Source organism: Bos grunniens, chromosome 1, assembly GCF_055505025.1.
Source record: "Bos grunniens cultivar Pamir isolate PY7600 chromosome 1, Bosgru_T2T1.0, whole genome shotgun sequence".
Lineage (NCBI taxonomy): Eukaryota > Metazoa > Chordata > Mammalia > Artiodactyla > Bovidae > Bos > Bos grunniens.
Genome location: NC_141165.1, coordinates 13,326,875 through 13,346,547, shown reverse-complemented (window position 1 = coordinate 13,346,547; position 19,673 = coordinate 13,326,875). Strand labels below are relative to the sequence as shown.

The window sequence follows — 19,673 nt, the reverse complement described above, 5'->3', positions numbered from 1 at the left end:
TTCCAGACCTGGGTTTTTGTAGTTGACAGCTTTTTCCGTGCCCTTTGTCACAGTTCTACTTTTGGCTTTATTCTGTTACAGAAGGTGAGGGATTCCCGGGTTTATCCCATCATTAAATAAAGGTTTATAAATAGCCCTTGAAAGCTGGGGAGATTTTATTGTCCTCCAAAGCTAAACTTCAGGTTTTCCCGTCATCAACCCCTGACCCTGGCCAGCCCAACCCCTTAATCCCCATCAGTGACTTTTCCCACCTGCCTCAAGCCCTGGGGCTCTATCCACGAAATCCATGGTGACATGAAGCCTCTTCCTTCCCAAATGGGGCAGGGCAGGGGTTTGGGGGTGGGTCTGCTTAGACTCCCAGGAACAAAGTTTCATTTTCTAATGTGGAGGTTTCATTGGAAGATAAACAGGGAACCCAATCGGTTAACTAAAGTAGAAGGTTCTAAGAGGATGCTCGCAGACACGGGTGTAAACGGAAAACGGCTCTGCGGGTCAGGTGCTTCACGCCTCCGTGCACACAGCCCTGCGTGTCCAGGGGTTGAGGGCAGAGGTGGAAAGTCCCTGGCGACTCAGGTGCGAGGCGCCCGGGCGGCTGAGCCGTCGGGACCTGTGCCTTCCTGTGCGCCGGCCATGCGGTGCTCTGTCCTGCGTCATGCCAGGCTGTCCCAGTCCTGCGGGAGCGGCCCTCGAGCCGTTGGTGAGGGCGGGGGTCCTCCATGTCGTCCAGGTCTGGACACACCAGCCCCGGTGTGCTCTGCGAGGCCAGCCTCTCCTGGACGCTAGCTGTGCCTCCTGACACCGCACCCCCAAGCCCGCCAGGCTTCACTCGCAATTGAGTGAACATTTGGTTAGAGTCCTTCCAATGAATATTCAGGACTGATTTCCTTTAGGATGGACTGGTTGGATCTCCTTGCAGTCCAAGCAACTCTCAAGAGTCTTCTCCAACACCACAGTTCAAAAAGTATCAATTCTTCAGTGCTCAGCTTTCTTTATAGTCCAACTCTCACATCCATACATGACCACTGGAAAAACCATAGCTTTGACTAGACAGATCTTTGTTGGCAAAGTAATGTCTTTGTTTTTTAATATGCTGTCTAGGTTGGTCATAGCTTTTCTTCCAAGGAACAAACTGAAAAACCCTAGTTCCGGGAGTTGGTGATGGACAGGGAACCCTGGTGTGCTGCAGTCCATGGGGTGGCAGAGAATCAGACACGACTGAGCAACTGAACTTGGTTAGAGTCCAGGCTTGGCATTTCCCATCCACTCCTGTTTTTTAGGAAGTGGTTTTGGTTTTCATTTTTTAAGTAATTTTTACCTTAAAAAACTGAAGTGTGGCTGTGAAGCCTCTTGGATTTGGCATCTGGAGTGAAAATTCCAGTGCTGGCGTTTCCACCTAAGTCAGCGTAGGGGCTGGCCTCCCCACCAGGCCTTGTAGGGTGGACGGTCTGCAGTGACCCTGGGCCTGGCCAAGTGGGGAGGGGTGGGAGACAATGAGGAGGTGGTGCCTGGCATTCAGGGACAAATGGAATCTGCTGGACCTCGTCCTCCTGAGCCTGAGCCCTGTCGCTCTCACGGCCCCTCCCCTGCAGCCTTGGCCACAGCTGTGTCTGTCCTGTCCCTCCTCCAGGGTCAGCTGCTTCTCCTTCCAAGGACCCCCTTGCCAGCTTGGCTTCCAGCCTTGGCCCAGTCCGCATGGCCTCCTGAGACCCAAGACTCTGATTCCTAGCATCCCTTGTAGCAGGCCATGTCTGAGTGCACGTACTCGGGGAGGGGTGCTGCCCACACCTCCAAAAGGCTCTGACCCAGCGGGCAGGGGGCACGGGTCCCAGGGAAGGCTCAGAACAAGGTGGGGGCCTGTCCCTCCCCAGGCTGCACGGCCTCTTTAGCTGCCCTATGGGCTCAGTGCTGACTGCAGGCTGACCTGAGGTCCAGAGCTGGACACCGGCCAGGATGGGGATCTCGGTGAGGAGGACACGGGGAACCAGAGATAGCGCCCTGCAGAGCGACTTGCGGGACCCCCTGTGGCACCCACGAGGCACTCCTGCAGGGACAGAACTCTGATCGGCACAAGAGTGGGGGCCGGTGTTCACCCACTGGGCCCAGCTCCTGCAGGTGCTCCTTGCAGGGGAGGCGTGAAGAGGGCCATACTGGGTGCGGTCATCACAGGGGGAAAGGGCGGCCGCCACTGGGTTGGACCTCAGCCCTCCCCTCTGCTCAGTCTCTGCCCTCTCCCAACCCCCCTGGGGTCCCCTCCCCATTACTCCATCTTCCTCCCTCCTCCTCCTGAGAGCTGTAGTGAGTTGCTTGGAAATGAGCAGTTGCCTCAGTGGTGTCTGGCTCTGTGACCCCATGGACTGTAGTCCGTCAGGCTCCTCTGTCCATGGGACATTCCAGGCGAGAATATTGGAGAAGGTTGCTGTGCCCGCCCCCAGGGTATCTTCCCTGGAGTCGCACAGGGTCCCCCAAATTCATGTCAGGGAACCTCAATGGGAAACGGTCTCAGCTGATGTCACTAGTGAAGATGGGGTCACCCTGGGTAGGGTGGCCCTTAATGCAGTGACCTGTGTCCATGTAAGGAGAGGAGAGTGCCAGAGACAGGGCTGTGGGCTGTGCCAGGGTCACCTGCAGGCTCCAGAAGCTGCAGGAGACACAGAGAGGTCAGAGAACCAGTCCTGCCCACACCTTCATCTTGGACTTTGGCCTCTAGACCCAGAGAGAGCGGACATTTGCTGTTCAAGACGCCTGGGGCCCCTCCCAGGAGCTCGCAGCCTCACAGCTTGGGTGAGTCCCACCACCCTTGCCCCAGAGGAGGCAGACCCCGCACAGAGGTCCTGCCTGTCGGGGCCCCTGGGTCTGGGCCCAGCAGCCCTCTCAGGCTGCATTTTAGCCAAACCGCGGTGTCACTTTCTGGATTTGGGTGAGGGGTCCTGCCCTGGATCTGCTGGGAGCCCATGGGGAAGTGCATGGGGTACCTGAACCACAGCCGCTCCCTCCAGACCCTCTCCTTCGGTGGATCGGCTATGCCCCGGGTCCTCCCCTGCCTCTCTGATTGCAGCCCCCTGCCTTGGGGAGACCACTCCCTCCCCCAGCCTGGGCCCCGGTGTGGCAGTTCCCCGCTTCCTGGTCGGCCCACTCCCAGCAGCCTCAGCACGTGCAACCTGGGGATGAATCGCCCTCAGGGGGCGGGGGCGGGGTGAGCTCAGGCTCCAGGACACTGTGAGGGCGTGGGGACTGGAGCACGGTGAGGAGGGTGGGCGGCAGAGGAGAGGAGGATCCTGGCCAGTTACTGCCTGGGGCACACCCTGCCCTTAGGGTCACACCACCAAGACCCAGATCTATCCGAGTCCTTAGGAGACTTGGAAGGTGGTGTGGCCGAGGTTCTGTTCCTGACACGGGGTGGCTGGCCAGGGCCTGCACAGCTCCTGGGCATTGGGGCCTGTTCATGGGGGTCTCGTGGGGACCCAAGCCCCCACCCCCCACCCCCCACGCCCCAGGAAGTGTGCACTGTGCCCTCCCAACAGCAGCAGTGGCAGAAACCCCCTCCCAGGAGCTCAGGCTGAGCCCGGGGGTCACTGACACAAGCCCCTGAATTCCTGACATTAAAGCCCCTGGACAAGGTCCAGCCTTCCCCACACCCTCACCCCACTGGAGCTGCCCTACCCTGCCCCTGTTTCTCACTTCTCCCTGATGACGGCAGAATCAACACGGATTCGAGGAAAGTATGCCGTGTTTACTAGTAACGAAGGAGGCTCTCCCCATGGGACTCGGGAGTCAGGAAGGAGCCCTGGGCAGCTGGGGATTGTGGCGGGGGCGGGTGCTGAGTCAGGGCTGGAGAACATTCAGGAATGCAGCAGACGGGCGGTTAGCAGTGGCCGGTGGGCCTGATGAGAGTGGGGAACACAGGGCAGACCACGCTGGGGGGACTATCTTTGGGCTGGGCCAGCATGAGCACGGGCGCCAGTCACCAAGGACGGAATGGTCCCAGGTGAGCGCCTTCTGACTGGAAACGGCCTCTTTCTGAGAAGCCCTCTTTCTGAGAAGCCGGGACTTGGAAGGAGATGCAGACAGGATATGCCTGTTCGGCCGCGGCGCAGGCATTGTCCTGAGCCGCCTGCCAGCTTCCGGCCCAACCAGCAGCCAGTGTCACAGCACCCGGGCCTCATGGGCACTGGCAGAGCAGGGTGGCCCTCTCCTGAGGGTCTCCAATGCCAAGGCTGCCCTTCCCAGGGTGGGAGCTGCAGTCACGGAGAGCGTCCAAGCTGCAGGGCCCCGGGAGGCAGAACCAGGCTCCAGCTGCCTGCTTTGTGGGAAAGGAAACTGGGGCGTGCTGGTCACACAGCTTCCCTTCTGCCCTCTGCCCTCTCAACGAGCCTCCCCCTATCAGCGGGCTCCACCTCCCTGACAGGTGTTCACTGCACATCCGCTCTGTGCAGGGAAGAGGGGGCAGGGGCCACAGGCTCCCAGAGACCAGACTCCTGCAGCCTGTGGCCTCCACCCACGGCCAATGCCAGCACCGGACTTGTGCCCAGCCCCTGACCTGGAATGTGAACCATCAGTCACCTCTCCTGTACCCCATGCAGGTGGGGACCCCGACAGCAGCTCTGCTGTCCTGCCCTGCGAGGAAAGGTGACATGGGGATCCTCGGTCTTGGCTACTGACCTCTGGGCAGGACCCCATCTGTGTGGGACGTTGAGAAGTACCCCCCCACCATCAGTAGGAACCCCCAAGAGTGACCAAATGCCTCCACACTGACCCATGTCCCCCGGGAGATGGGGCCACTCTGGAAGGGCAGGGGCCGGGTCCCCCACCGCAGTCAGGACTGGCCAAGTGGACTGAGTTGGTCCACATGCTGACCAAAGTGTCTGGACCCAGGCATGCCAATAGCTTATATTCTCTGGAACCAGGCTTCCAAAAATGTCAAAACTCAGCACTCACACGCTATCCATAATACAGCTTAAGACGCAAGCAGAGGCCCCAGGGTGAACTGGCCGGGGTGACCTGTGCGAGCTGGACAGAGAGGGCACTGCTGTGGCCCCAGAGGCCCGGAGGCAGCCAGGAGGGTCGGTCGGAGCCCAGCCAGAAGATGATGACTTTGGCACGGAGCCTGGAGGGTGTGGCCTCAGCTTCGGGAAGGCCAGGGCCAAGGCAGAGCCCACAAGCAAGTGGGAGAGAGTCCCTAGGGGCCCTCCCGGGCCAGGGTGTCAAGTGGGCCTGAGCCAGAGAGCCAGCCCTGCCGCTTCCCCAAGAATGAAACTGCTTCTGATTGGAAACCTGGAACCAGGCTTGGTCTCCCTGCAGCTGCACCATCCTGCCAGGCTGAGATGCCCCCTCCCTACCCCTCCAGCCAGGGGCTGCTCAGGGTCTGCTGGCCAGGCCTCCGGCAGGGTGGTGGAGCAGCCCTCCTGGGTCCCTGTCCTGGCGTCACAGCACAGTCACTGTGGACCGGCCACGCCCATCTGCCCGTATCCACTCGGTTGCTCCCACCTGCCCGGCCCCACCTGCCGCTCCGGCTTCTTGCTCGAGATGCCGTGAGTCACCTTTCTGTCATTCTCTGAGGAACCACACATGCCTTCTAATGCTTTCATGTTAAAAGTCTATGTGGATCCCACATCACACTCACGTACAGGCCATGTGAGGGCTTTTGGTACAAACACACGCAGGATTCTTGAAACACTGTTGGCTTAGAATCCACGCCAAGCCGCCTGGTTGAGTTTGCTGCAAGTCTGGGTCTGGGAGGTGCAGGTCTCACATGCCCGTTGGTGCTGAATAACCACAGGGCGACAGGCCCATTTCCTGTGGCGCGGGGGAGGCGCCCACCAGGCAACCTGGCAGACTCCGTCACAGAACCTGCTGGGAACACTGAACTGCTGGATGCAGTCCCGGAATTAACATGGAAACCACCTGGGCGGGGGCAGGGCATCAGGCTGCCTGCCCCCGGACTTGGCCATGGCTCCACTCCCGGTCACTCAGTGGGCCTGGTGGGCTCCAGGGACCCCCTGGTTGAGGCAAGGTTGCTGCCATGACCCTGCAGTTTCTCAGGGGAGGCAGGTGGGGGCACAGGCAATGGTGAGAGGCTAGCAGGGGCTGCCCAGCGAGATTTGAGGAAATGTCTGCTGTGTTTGAAGAAAAGCTGCCGTGGCCGGGAGGTCACCCTCTGTCCACTCATGGCCCCACAGTGAAGGACCATGACGGTCACCTGTCCACACTGGTGTCCACTGGAAATGCTCGTCCCAGACCTGCCCAGGTGTCCCCTGCCATAGAGTCCAAGCCCTTGGCTGCCCTGTCCAGCTGCTCCGCCCAGCACAGAGCTTCTCCTAAAATTCCACGTGCTTTTGAGGAGGGAAAACTAGCTTCTGACCAAAACAAAGGAGGTTGGGTTTTCCTCCCAGTCAGCATCCTGGAGAGACGTGAATTCAGGGGGGCTTTCCAGTGTTTCCTGTTTTGTGCTTCAGTACACACACACAGACACGGGGCCATTGGGCTGGAAGTGGGGTGGGAGCCTCACACGCAGACCCAGGGAGTGGCCGTTGCGTCTGGAGCGACCACTGCCCAGCACGGGTCATCTGGAAGAGAGGGCTCTCGCACACCTCTTCCTGGAGCAGACATTATTCCTCCAGCTTCAGGAGTTCATCCCACAGCGAGTCGGGTCCGGGGCTGGTGGCAGGAAGGAGCTGTCATGGCCCTTCTCTTGTTCTGTGTTTGGTGGCAAAGGTGGGGGGCCCACCTACTTGGGGGCATGTGTAGCCCTGGGGAGCCACCATGCCAAACTTTTGAAAGGTTCACTGGGATCAGGGCAGCAGCTGGCACATGCTCCCGGGATCAGCGTGGTCCTTTCAAGGGTGCCTTTCATGTTCCCCCAATGCCAGGAGGCCAGTGTCCATGCAGTCCCGAGCTTCTGGCGGAGATGGTCCACTCTGCCCGGCCTGTTCGAGTCAGTTCTTGAGCTGCCATCCGACGTCCCAGCTGGCGGCATCTCCTGGGAGCCCTGGCCTCGTCCTGGGGGGTCCCTCATCACACGTGCTCTTGGAAGGAAAGAGGAGAGAGGGCGTGAGCCTGGAGTCCACTCATTTCGGTGGCAGAGACTAGTCTTCTCAGGGCCCAGCACGGTGAAAGCAGGGTTGAGAACGGCTGCAGGCAGTGCACACTGGACTCTCAGGTCTGCGGGCCCGGATTCCTCAGCAAGCTGCGTCCCGCATCCTCCAGGATGGGCCTCGGGGACAGGCCTCCGGAGTGAATCTGCTGCGGTACCAGGCAGCCGCGGGCCGGGAATCACCTGGGTGAACAGGTGGGCAGGCACGTCGTGTGGGTTGTGCTCACCCTCCCCTGACAACCCTTCTCAAGGGCGGTTGAGGGGGAATGGGGTTCAGAGAGGTGAGGCCACTGGCTTCAGGCATGGAGCTGGCTGGCGGGACCCCAAAGGCCCTGGCAGCCCGAGGCACCTATCAGTGGGAAACCGAAACCCAAGGCCCTGTATGTGATACTTTCCCAGAGCGGGGCAGGAGCCACGTGACGTTTGCGTGGGAACTGTGAGGTGCTCGTCTGTACAAAGGGTCTGGACTTGCTGGAGAGCCCCACCCCGAGGGCTGTGATGGAGGGAGACCAGGGGAACGGAGACAGGGTGTGGAGCAGGGGCATCATGCTCCAGCCTCTCTGCTCCTGCGAACATTTGGAAAGTCCCAGAGTCAGCAGAGGACAGGGCAGCATGCCAGGAGGGAAGGCCTCCACTTGGGGTTTCACCAGCTGTGCACTGAAAGCACCTACTCCCTGGGCATTGAGCCATGCTCGTGCAGAGAGCCAAGCACCCAGCCACCCTGCCTGAGTGACCCGAGCTTCCTCCACGCGTCTCCTTCCCTCCCGGCAAACTCACCTGCGAGAGCTAGCTCTGGCCTTGCAACCTGGGCACCTGCGGGAATTAAGCATAAATGCTCAGGGTGGGGTAGTGAAGCAAGGCCTCTCTGAAGACCCCAAGGGCCCCATGCTCAGTACCCCCTCCACTCAACCCTCCTCTGGCTTCCTGCTCGGGTGAGGGGCTTTGCAGGCCACCCTGAGTCCCAGGACGAGACTTTGTAGGAGGTCAGGTGGGAAGCACCTGGAGAGGCTTGGGGGCTTTCACGGCCTCGGTTCCAGGGCGCTAGGTGACGTCTCTAAGAGGTGGAAGCTGGCAGCCAGGGGCACACCCCAGGGCCACAGGTGGAAACCCCTCTCGTCAGGCGGGCCTCCCACCATGAGTTGGGTCCTGAGTCCAACAGCACTCCCCTTCCTTACTCTCTGGGGGGTCTCAGCGGGTCCTGACTCTGTTAATAGGACCTCTGGGGATGCCCGCTGACCTCCACCTCCAGGCTGACCTGGGGAGACTGTGCTGGGCCCAGGTCAGCCGTCAGCGCCTCTCGCTGACCCCTGGGTGCTTCCAGGGCCCACACTCTTGGCTTTCCCACTCCCACTGTGAGCCCTGCTTCGTTTCACGTAGCCAAACCCCAGACTTTCTGTATCCGTCTGAGTTTGGCCAGAACTGGACAGAAGGCCTTGAAGGGACTGGAAGGCAGCTCAGCCTCCACAGGGGCACTACGACCTGACTTCCACATTAGTAGAGTCCTCCATCCTCCCCCAAACCTAGGAGACTGGCCTTCCCTTCCGGGGCGGGCAGTGTCAGGATCTTGGAGGCTGAGATCACACCCAGGAGCGTGCTGCAGCTACTACGTTCACTCTCGTTAGTGTGGTTACACTGCGTGTCCCATGAAAGCGACACCTCTCAGAGGTTGTAAACATCTTGGGAAAGGCGGCCCCACATCCCAACAACACAAAAGTGTGCTGTCCACAGCACAGGTGTCCCCATACCTGTGTAGCTTTTGGGTGGACACCTGCTCCTGCACAGCCAGCCTGTGGCGAGAGCCAGGAGCACGATCACGGCCAGCACGGCAAGGACGCTAAAAACCTGCTGGTGTTTCCCGCTGTGGCTGCCATCGACTGGGTCCTCTGTGATGCTGTCCTTGGTTCCCGTGAACGTTTCTGCAGGAGAGGAAAATCACGCAGGGCTTATAGACAGGGAGGAAAGGGGGGTTTTTTCATCCTGAAGGACTGGGCGCTAAGAGAAGCACTGATCCAACAAGACTTCCTAGAGGCACTTGATGGTTTTTAAGCTATAAAGCTGACGAAGACAAAGATTTCCTCTTCCAGGTAAGCCTTCATCTCTTCTTGGGACGCCCCTTCTCCTCAGCCCACTGGTGAGACCTGTAACCCCAGTGCTTCCTAGAGGTTCACACCTGGGGATGGAGTGGAAGGAAGCATAAGTCTTCCTGGCTTTTTAAACTTTAATTCTTTCTAGCTTAATTGCTGGCTTAAAAAAAAAATGGTGAAATTTACATAACAAAATGAACCATTTTATAACCATTCAGTGGCCTTTACTAATTTACAAGTTCATGCAGCCATGACTGTTATCTGATTCCAGAACTTTTCATGCCACAAAGGGAAAACCTCTGCCCCCCAGCAGTCACTCCCCACCCCCTACCCCGGGCATGCGTGCATGTTCAGTCACTAAGTTGTGTCTGACTTTTTGCAACCCTGTGGACTATAGCCTGCAGGCTCCTCTGTCCATGAAATTCTCCAGGCAAGAATACTGGAGTGGGTTGCCATTCCCTTCTCCAGGGGATCTTTCCGACCCAGGGATCGAACCCAAGTCTTTTGGGTCTCCTGCATTACCACTGCACCGCCTGGGAAGCCCTTCCCCCTCCCCGCCCCCGGCAAACTCTAATATACATTAGATTAGTCTGTTTGGGTTTACCTATTCTGGACATTTTGTACCAGTGGAGCCATACGCTATGAGGACTGTTCCGTCTGGCTTCTCCCACTGAACATCATTTGCTCACCCGTGCTGCAGCAACCTCAGAACTTTGCTCCTTTTCGTGGCTGAGTGACGCTATACCTTGTGGATGGACACTCTGTGCTCACCCCTCTGTCCACCTACGGACTCCTGGGCGTCCCCACCTTTTGGTTACTGTGAATAAGCAGCTGTGAACATTCACATACAAGTATTTGTCTGAGTCTCGCTTCCAGAGCCCTTGGCCACACACCCAGGTGTGTGGACCTGCTGGGTCACTGCTGATCCTGTGTTTAGTTTTTTAAGGAAACAGCAGACCGTTTTCCACGGCGGCTGCACCACTCCGAATCTGTTGGAAGTGCACGAGGGGGCCAGCCCCCTGTCCCAGTGCCCCACCATGGTGCCTCTTGGGGAGTGGTTCTCAGGGGCTGACAGGCAACACCCTCCCCAGGCAGCTTGTGACAAGTGCCCCATGTTTCCCAAACCTGGAGAAGCTACAAACCAGACAGTGGCGAGGCCCCCCATGTGCCTTAGAACCACCCAGAAGCTTTTCAACACATTCCAGAGGTGCTGATTCAGAGAGTGTGGGCACGTGATGAGGGGGCACAGGGGTTCCCAGTTGTTCCCGGAGCAGCCAGGCTGAGACCACGACCCCAGGAGACCCTCCTGCTCTCCTCCCATCCCCCCTCCTCTGCCTCCAACTATGCTGCTGGGACGCAGAGTCAGAGGAGGCCTTTAGTGCAGCCAGAGGACTGTGACTGCTGAGCCACAGGGCTGCATCTGTATTCCAGGAGAATGCCCGGGCCAGACACTCCCGGCAACCAGGATGCTCTTGGTACCAGGCAGGTCTGGACCCCATCCCCCAGCTCCCGCCCTCCTTCCCCAGCATCTCAACCCTGCTAACAGGGACTCACAGACCCAGAGAGCCTATGGCTTTTACAAAGGAGTCACCCGCCTGCACCCTTTTACGGGGGGCCTTGGGCAGTGGCTGGGCCCAGCTGGACCCACTGGTAGAGTTGTTCTGGCTTCTTAGGGGGCATATGTCCAAAGAGTGTGGAAGGGAGCCATGCTGGATGGGGCTTCCATCCCAGTGCTTCTGCTGCCTCTTTCTGTGGCTTTTGAGATTTTCAGAGCCTCAGTCCCCCATCTGTGAAATGGGTCACCAAAAATGACCCCTGAGCACAAGCCAGCTCCTGCCCTCAGCATGGTGACACTCTCACCTGCCCTCCCTGCCCCGCCTCTGACGCCACTGCCCAGTCTCCTCACAGGGGCTTTGTCTCCTGCCCAGTCACCCCCGGCCCGGCCTTGGGTTGGGGTCAGCATGCAGCCCCGTGGGGTCCCCTGGGACCTCACCTGTCTGGCCGCTCGTCAGGTTCTGGTGTAGCAGCACATTCTCAATGCAGCAGCCCACGTTGACATGGGGGGTTCGCCCGATTCTCACGACACTGACCACATCATACAGGCCCCGCGCGTTCAGGGACACCGTGTTATTCTGCAGGGCGCTGTCCAGCACGCTGTTGTCCGTCTTGTTGATCCAGTACACATTTGGCCGCGGGTAGCCGTTGGTAGACGTGCACGTGAAGGTGAGCTCCTCGTCCTGGGATGGGCCGCTGACCACGGGCATGCTGTAGTTTGCTGCAGGGAGAGACATGGGCTGAGGGGTGCCAGGTCCTGAAGGTCAGAAAAGGGGGGACACATGCCAAGGGCCAGGGCAGGGGGGAGGCAGCCATTGAGCCCGTGATGCTGGAGCAGGGGCAGGACCAAAACTGTGGTCTCGTCAGCAGCACAGGCTCCGTTCTGCCCAGGAGCCACCCCCAGGTCAATAAGGAGGCTGCTGAGTCTGGTGAGCAGTGAGCAGTGCCCACTTCCTGCCCCAATGGGGCTGGCCTCATTTGAGTCTAGTGACACAGACAGCTGGCGATCCCCCGTGTCCACTGAAGGATGCCCTGAGCAGCCTGCTGGAGACGCTTTCATTTTCTGACTCTCCTGACCTCATTTAGTACCTTACAGCACTGGTTTCTTATTTCATCAAAAAACCTAGTTTGAGAGGCTTCCTTGGTGGCTCAGTGGTAAAGAATCTGCCTGCCATTCCAGGAGACGCAGGTTTGATCCCTGATCACGGAGGATCCCACATGCTGCACAGCAACGTAGCCTGTGAACCGCAACTACTAAGCCTGTGCTGTTGAGCTTGGAGCCTCAACTACTGAGCCCATCACTGAGCTGCAGCTACTGGGCCCACATGCCCTGGAACCCATGCTCCACAAGAGAAGCCGCCACAATGAGAGGCCGCACAGCACAACTAGAGAGGACCCTCTGTTTGCCACAACTACAGAAAGCTCGCGTGCAGCAATGAAGACCTAGTGCAGCTGAAAATAAAATAAGTGAATTATGTAAAAGAGTCTAGACTGGGTTGAGCTGGAGAGTTCAAAGCAAAGACAGCAAGATGGGGAGCTCCCATATGGAAGCAGGCAGCCTCGGATACTGGAAAACAGTCTCAGGAGTTGAATGATCTTTGCTGCCTTTAGCTGTACACACAGTTAAACACCAGACCACAGAGGGATCGGGGTTTTCTTTAAGGGAACACACAGGTGAAAGAGCCACAGGAAACGGCTGTCACTTACTGACACTTCTTCCTGGACATAAGGCTGGGATGAAATCAGCTTGGCCGCTTCCTCTGTCTTACCTGCCACGTGCAGAGTGACCGCAACTTCCAAAATCTTTTTTAATTCCAAGGACTTCCGAAACACCAGGCAGTTGAACTTCTGCTCATCCTGGGGGGTGACGTTGCGCAGGTGCAGAGAGAAGTCGCCCTGCTTCATGCTGTCCAAGGACAGCCGAGCCCGGTCCTTGTAGTGGTTGTCACCGTGGCTGGCAGAGCTGTTTCCGGACAGGTGGTAGGTCACCACGGAGTCGACATTCCCTTTGCCCGCCATGCTGATTTGCCAGTAAACGTAAAGATCGTTTAAATCGAAGCTGTTTTTTTCAGGGTAAATGCAGCGGAGCTGGACATCGCTGCCCACCATCGCTCGGACTTCTTCTTGACTCTCTGCAACCACCCACAGAGAACAGAAATCATCTTCTGCACCTGATCCCCAACTTTGACGTCACCCTATGGGGGTGGAGGGGGGAGCTGCTGAGTTGCAAGACTCAAACTCCAATTGTGATTCATCTCAGTAGGAAAGGAATATGTTAATAAGAAGCACACAGGGAACCCAAAGTATTGTAAACATTCGGACCCTGGCGGTGAACAGCTCCAGTGGAGGGCCAGGGCTGGTTTCCTGTGATCAAGTGGAAGACCAGCCTTGGGAGGATCAGGCCCTGGGGCACTGGGACTGCTCCTCACAGTTTCTGCTACTTCTTGGGATTTTTATAACAAATTAAAAATAAAAAGGTTTAAAAAAAAATTTAGACGTTTTCAAAGAAAGCATAAGCTTCTCAGTATCACTGTGATACTGCTTGTGCTGCATCAGTGCAGGCCCAGCGAGGCTCTGGGGTGTTCCAGCCATAGGAATGCCAGCAGGGAGAGTGGCCACCCGCCCTGGCCCGTTCCTCTGCGGGCTGGAGGGCCGGACAAGGCCTCAATCTCCACTGTGGTGCTGCACCCCATTTCATGCTCTCCTGGATGCTGGTGGCTTTGGGGAGCACAGGGGCTGCAAGAAACAGGAAGCCCAGCTGCTGGCTCCTCTGGGAAGTGGAGGTTCTGAAACACTTGGGGGGAACTGCACTGTGCTTGCCCCAAACATGAAACAAAACAAAACCTTGGGGGCTGGTGGAGCGCTCCCCTTAGTGGCTGTCAGTCCTACACATTACCTCAGGCTTGGGGGCCCAGCTTTCTCATAAGGACCCCTGGAAAAACAGGCAGGCCTGTGAGGAGGGCCCCACTGACACCTGCCTCCGCCCCAGGTCCTACTGCTCAGCGCTGAAGGGCTTGGAAGCCTCCCCAAGAGCGCCTCCTGCACTTACCGGCTTGCAGGCCCCAGAGCAGCAGCAGGAACAATCCAGGACTGGGAAGAAACAACCAGAAAGCCAGGTGAGTCCCGCTTCTTCCAGACTAGGCAAGAGCCGGTTACACACATCATCCAAATGGGAATACATCCACAACCAGCCAGCCCATCAGCCCAGGGTCCCTGGGGCAGCCAGGAACTCAGGGAGAGGAGCCAGGACCGCAACCTCCCTGCCAAGCACAGCAAGCCCCTGCCAGGGACCAGCTCTGTATTAACAGAACGCCCCTCACAGCAATTTTGAGAGTGAGATAAAGGGTATTGAGAGGGGTCACCAGACCCTTGGTAGTGTGGCTTCGCATGGATGGGGTCCAAGAAACTGTATAAAATCAGAAAAAAAAAAAACACTTTCCCAGCATTTGAAATTTGAAAGACAGGATGTAAGATGCTTGCCTCAAGGGAAGGTCAGAGCAGCCCCAGGACAACCTTCTGAAGGAACAGTCATTCAGGAACCAGAGCTGGTGGCTCCACCCAGCCTGTGGGCAGCTCAGCCCTGGGGGCCAGCAGATGTGTCTCAGCGCTCCCAGGCTCCGGGCACCTTCAGTCTGGGAGCCTCTGCGCCCTGCATGCCCCAGCTGTGCCCGCCCCCGCTCCCACCCCCTCACCTGTCGCCTCCCTGCCCCTGCCCCAGCCCACAGCTCCCTGGGTCAGATAGGAGAAAGTGCACACTCAGGGGCAGGGTGGCTGGTGGCTGTGACATCCCAGTACTTTTATTTTCCTTTCTTGAGGGAATAATCTTTACCTGCATTTCTAACTAGGGAGACTAAGTGGTGGGACCGACGGGACGGAGTGGGGAAGGGGGTGGAAGGAGGGGGGAAGAAGGGGGGGCTTCTGAGTTGTGTGATAGGACACCTGGGGATGGGGTACCGCACCATCTCATCAAGTGGGGCACAGGCTGCCTACCCTAAGACTTCCCTGAAGGCAGCGTTTTGGCCAAAAGTGGAGGGGGAGTTGGGAGCAGAGGGCGGATAGTGGGGGGCAATCCAGGCGTCGGGGGCGGTGGGCACCAGCCCGCATTGGAAGTAAATGAGCGACTTTGGCACAGCGCGGTCACGCCCTTCTTTCCTCTGGGTAACCGCTGGGACAGGGGAGGGCAAGGGGGGAAGTGAGCGTGGGTCGCTGCGTCTTCTCAGCTCTCCGCTCTCCCTCCCTCGGCGGGGACCCGGCCCGAGCATACACCCGCGCAAGGCCACCGTCCTTCGCCGCCCTCCCGCCCGCACGTAACCGCACCTGCCGCGGCCCAGCCCGAGGCCGCCCCGCCTCCGCTGCCCCGCCAGGCTACTGGTCCCCGGAGATAACTTCGCTTCCCGGCGCCGCGCGTCCGCGCCGCGCCTCCGCTCCGTCCCGCGAACCTACAGGACGCGGCCGCGCACACACTCACCTCCTCGGCCGCATGGTGGGGGCGGAGACCCCGGCCCGCCCCGGAGATCTCGGGGCGCTAGAGACCGCAGCCAGAGGGAGGTCTCGGGCGGCGGGAAAACTCCGAGCACGGGCGACCTCGGGCCGCTGGAGCCCTCGGAGCGGCCGGCCAACACCAGCCAAGCTCGCGCCGCGCCTCGGAGGCTCTGGGCCCTGAGCGGGTAGTGGGCTGAGAGCCGGGCAGAGATCAGCCTGGCCCCGCCCCTGGCCCCGCCCCTGGCCCCTCCCACTGCCTCGGCCGGGAGCTGTGGGAACCGAAGCGTGGACACTGACTCACCAAAGTTAAGCCCTTCCCAGGCAAGGGTGCACGTCTGGCCCCGAGGGTAGCAGGCCGGGGGCTCCAGACCCGGCAAGTTGAGGACAGGGAAGGCCCCATGGAGGAGGGCGGCGAAGGCCGCTGCGGGAGTATTTGCCTGGCTGAAGGGAGGCTAAATGCTGTCCCCCAAAGTCGCACAGAACGTCCGCGCCCCCAAGCGCCCAGCTTCCGCCGGCGCACGCCGGCCGCCCCACCCCTGCGCCCTGAGAGCCTGGCTGGGCGGGCTGGGTGTCAGTCTCCCGCCCTCCTTCCCCCTCTAGGAACCCAGTCAGTTCCTCCAGGGCTAGGTGACGTGAGAACTCCACGACTGTTCAGGAACGAATGAATGAGTGGCCGGAAGGCGGAAGGCAGGCTGGCAGGCCCCGTCTTCCAGTCCAGTCCTAGGTCACCCCCTGCCCCGCCGCCCAGTCTGGCTCCTCTGTCCTTCCTCCATCCTGGGCCTCCTGCCGCAGCACTCAGTTCAGTTCAGTCACTCAGTCTTGTCCGACCCTTTGCGATCCCATGGACTGTAGCACACCAGGCTTACCTGTCCATCACCAACCCCTGGAGCTTGCTCAAACTCATGTCCATCGAGTTGGTGATGGCATCCAACCATCTCATCATTTGTCGTCCCCTTCTCCTCCTGCCTTCAATCTTTCCCAGCATCGGGGTCTTTTCTATTGAGTCAGCGCTTCCCATCAGGTGGTCAAAGTATTGGAGCTTCAGCTTCACCACCTGTCCTTCCAATGAATATTCAGGACTGATTTCCTTTAGAATTGACTGGTTTTATACACTTGCTGTCCAAGGGATTCTCAAGAGTCTTCTTCAACTCCACAGTTCAAAAGCATCAATTCTTCAGCACTCAGCTTTCTTTATGGTCCAACTCTCACATCGATACACGACTACTGGAAAAACCATAGCTTTGACTATACAGACCTTTGTCTGTAAAGCAATGTCTCTGCTTTTTAATATGCTGTCTAGGTTTGTCATAGCTTTTCTTCCAAGAAGCAAGCATCTTTTAATTTCATGGCTGCAGTCACCATCTGCAGTGATTTTGGAACCCAGGGAAATAAGTCTCTCATTGTTTCCCCATCTATTTGCCATGAAGTGATGGGACCAGATGCCATGATCTTAGTTTTTTGAATGTTGAGTTTTCAGCCAGCTCTCACTTTCATCAAGAGGCTCTTTAGTTCCTTTTCACTTTCTGCTGTAAAGGTGGTGTCATCTGTATATCTGAGGTTATTGATATTTCCCCCAGAAATCTTGATTCCAACTTGTGTGCTATTCAGCTTGGCATTTCACATGATGTACTCTGCATAGAAGTCAAATAAGCAGGGTGACAGTATACAGTCTTGTCATACTCCTTTCTCAATTTGGAACCAGTGTGTTGTTCCATGTCCAGTTCTAACTCTTGCTTCTTGACCTGCACACAGATTTCTCAGGAGGCAGGTAAGGTAGTATGGTATTCCAATCTCTTGAAGAATTTTCCACAGTTTTTTGTGATACACACAGTCAAAGGTTTTATTTAGCATAGTCAATGAAGCAGAAATAGGTGTTTTTCTGGAATTCTCTTGCTTCTATGGATGTTGGCAATTTGAACTCTGGTTCCTCTGCCTTTTCTAAATCCAGCTTGAACATCTGGAAGTCTCAGTTCACGTACTGCTGAAGCCTGGCTTGGAGAATTTTGAGCATTGTTTTGCTAGCATGTGAGATGAATGCAATTGTGTGGTAGTTTGAACATTCTTTGGCATTGCCTTTCTTTGGGATTGGAATGAAAACTGACCTTTTCCAGTCCTGTGGCCACTGCTGAGTTTTCCAAGTTTGCTGGCATATTGAGTGCAGCACTTTCACAGCGTCATCTTTTAGGATTTGAAATAGCTCAGCTGGAATTCCATCACCTCCACTAGCTTTGTTCATAGTAATGCTACCTGAGGCCCACTTGACTTCACACTCCAGGATGTCTGGTTCTAGGTAATTGATGGTGGTTATTTGGGTCATTAAGATCTTTCTTGTATTGTTCTTCTTAATATCTTGCCACCTCTTCTTAATATCTTCTGCTTCTGTTAGATTCATACCCTTTCTGTTCTTTATTAAGCCCATCTTACATGAAATGTTTCCTTGCTATCTTTAATTTTCTTGAAGAGATCTCTAGTCTTTCCCATTCTATTGCTTTCCTCTATTTCTTTGCATTGATCATTTAGAAAGGGTTTCTTATCTCTCCTTGTTGCCTTTCACTTCTCTTCTTTTCTCAGCTATTTATAAGACCTCCTCAGACAGCCATTTTACCTTTTTGCATTTTTTTTTCTTGGGGATGGTTTTCATCTTGGTTTCCTGTACAATGTTATGAACCTCCATCCATAGTTCTTCAAGCACTCTATATAGCAGATCTAATCCCTTGAATTATTTGTCATTTCCACTGTATAATTGTAAGGGATTTGATTTAGGTCATACCTGAATGGTTTAGTGGTTTTCCCTACTTTTTTCAATTTAAGTCTGAATTAAAGACTTTGCATATTTACACATTAAAGGCTCTGAGAAGCCCACCTTGTGGAAAGTTGTTCAGTCTTTGCTCCTCCAAGCCTGTGGGACTTGATGCTCTTGTTTTCTGGTCTGGTAACACTGGGGGAGCCCCAGAGCCCCACCCTAAGGACAAACACTATGTTTATTCCTTCCTCACCCCTCCCAGTCAACTTGGCCTCTCTCTGGGAGTCCCATCTGAGTCAGTGCTCCCCTTCCCTCCTTCCACACAGGGCAAGCAGGTGCCAATGAGGTGAGGGGATGGTGTCACGAGGGAACAGGTGCCCTCTCTGCTGGGCATCTCTGGAAGGACCTGAGCTCCTAGGCACCTGCCTCAGGTCCGGAGGGTCATGTCTTGGGTGGAGCAGGCAGGAGGGGTGTGTGCTGCTGCCCTGGCTGATGGAGATGCTGAGACTTGCCTTTGGAGGGGGGTAGGAGAGGGAGGGTGTAAGGTGAGGGCAGAACCAAGGGGGCTCCCCTGGCCCCAGCCATCTCCTGCACGCTATCACTCTTTCAACCAAGGTTTAGTGCCCACCCACCACGGCCTGTGTGAGCACTAACGATAACAACTTAAAATAAGAGAATCTCCGCCTGGTAGAAACCATCACTTCTCTGGAGACAAGAACAAACAAGACAAAGAAGTAAAAGAGATGGGCTGGGAGGTGGGATGAGAGGGTGGGGATTGCAGGTGGCCAGGGAGAGAGGCCTGCAGGCCTAAAGCCCAGGGGCTTCACTCCTCCCAGGTCAGGCTGGGAGACTGGGGTGGAGGATTTAAAGAGGCCAAGGAGGATTTACCCTCCCTTTTCTTTTTTTTTGTTTTTTTTTTTGGTTTTTTTTTTTTTTAATCCATCAACTCTGATTTACCCTCCCTTTTCTGTGATCAGGAGCAAAGAAGGGACAGGGGTCCTGGTCAGGGCTCCTGGTCAGGTGTCCAGTGAGGGCACAGACAGTCTGAACCTGGGTGGGGGACGTCCTGAAGGGGCTGGAAATGGGAGCCAGGAGGAAAGGTAAGATTTGGCCAGGAGAGCTGGCCGTGGGCATGGATCAAATCAGAAACGGGGACTCAGGACGCTTCCCATTGCCAGAGCCAGAAAAACAGCGCTGCATCTACAACACACTTAGCGGGGACACTTGATGATGGGAGTGAGCACCTCGTCAGGCCTAGTGGGGCTGGAGGGGGCATGATATCGGTGGCCTTTGATCCTCTCCCCCAACAGCTGGTAAAGGAGGACAGCGTTTGCCGAGAGCCAGCCCCAGCATCACCCGCGGGTGAGGAGGAAGAGACAAGGGACCGTCTGCGGCGCTGCTCCTCACCTTCCCGGGTCCAGCCCGGCCCGCAAATCCCGGGGTTCTCTCTGATTGGACAGGCGAAGGGCTGCGCTGCACTGACTGGCTGACGGCTGGGTTCTCCTCCCCCGACCTGGCTCCCAGTAGGATGCCGCCTCTACCCGCAGGGAGCGGGAGCGGGAGCGGTGGACCCCCTTGCAACCTCAGATTGTTGGAGAGTACCAGGTCGAGCCCCCCTCGGTAAAAGTCTCCCTCGGAGGGTGCCGTCTCACGTGGACCTGGGAAGCGAAGGTGCCCAGTCGGTGTCTGGAGTGCAGCCTTCAGTGCCTCCCGGTTACTG

The 19,673-nt window shown here is 57.1% G+C and overlaps 1 protein-coding gene across 5 annotated transcripts; it reads right to left on the bottom strand.

Annotated features, from left to right (window-relative positions):
• Positions 1-3,709: 3,709 nt before the first annotated feature.
• On the bottom strand, positions 3,710-15,755 carry ICOSLG (inducible T cell costimulator ligand). Of its 5 annotated transcripts, none has more exons than XM_086416967.1 (7): positions 15,512-15,755; positions 13,778-13,818; positions 12,498-12,860; positions 11,168-11,449; positions 8,836-9,006; positions 7,868-7,903; positions 3,710-7,273 (listed from the first exon to the last, which is right to left on the bottom strand). In XM_086416967.1, exons 3-7 carry the CDS (start codon positions 12,835-12,837, stop codon positions 7,176-7,178), a joined length of 927 nt encoding a protein of 308 aa, XP_086273093.1. In that variant the 5' UTR covers positions 12,838-12,860; positions 13,778-13,818; positions 15,512-15,755; the 3' UTR covers positions 3,710-7,175. The 5 variants fall into 5 exon arrangements, 4 of the variants coding, with proteins under 4 accessions (XP_086273093.1, XP_086273083.1, XP_086273115.1 ...); XM_086416957.1 differs by lacking the exon at positions 15,512-15,755 and adding an exon at positions 15,197-15,382; XR_015170189.1 differs by lacking the exon at positions 15,512-15,755 and adding an exon at positions 15,197-15,382 and having other exon boundaries at positions 5,567-7,022; positions 8,836-10,961.
• Between the last annotated feature and the right edge of the window lie 3,918 nt (positions 15,756-19,673).

What these genes read in the sequence shown, in the direction of transcription:
- ICOSLG (XM_086416957.1), bottom strand. An exon ending in GCTCTGGGGCCTGCAAGCCG is followed by an intron (nt 12,861 to 13,777) that starts GTAAGTGCAGGA and finishes GGGTGGTTGCAG; the next exon opens with AGAGTCAAGAAGAAGTCCGA. An exon ending in GGTCACTCTGCACGTGGCAG is followed by an intron (nt 11,450 to 12,497) that starts GTAAGACAGAGG and finishes CTCTCCCTGCAG; the next exon opens with CAAACTACAGCATGCCCGTG.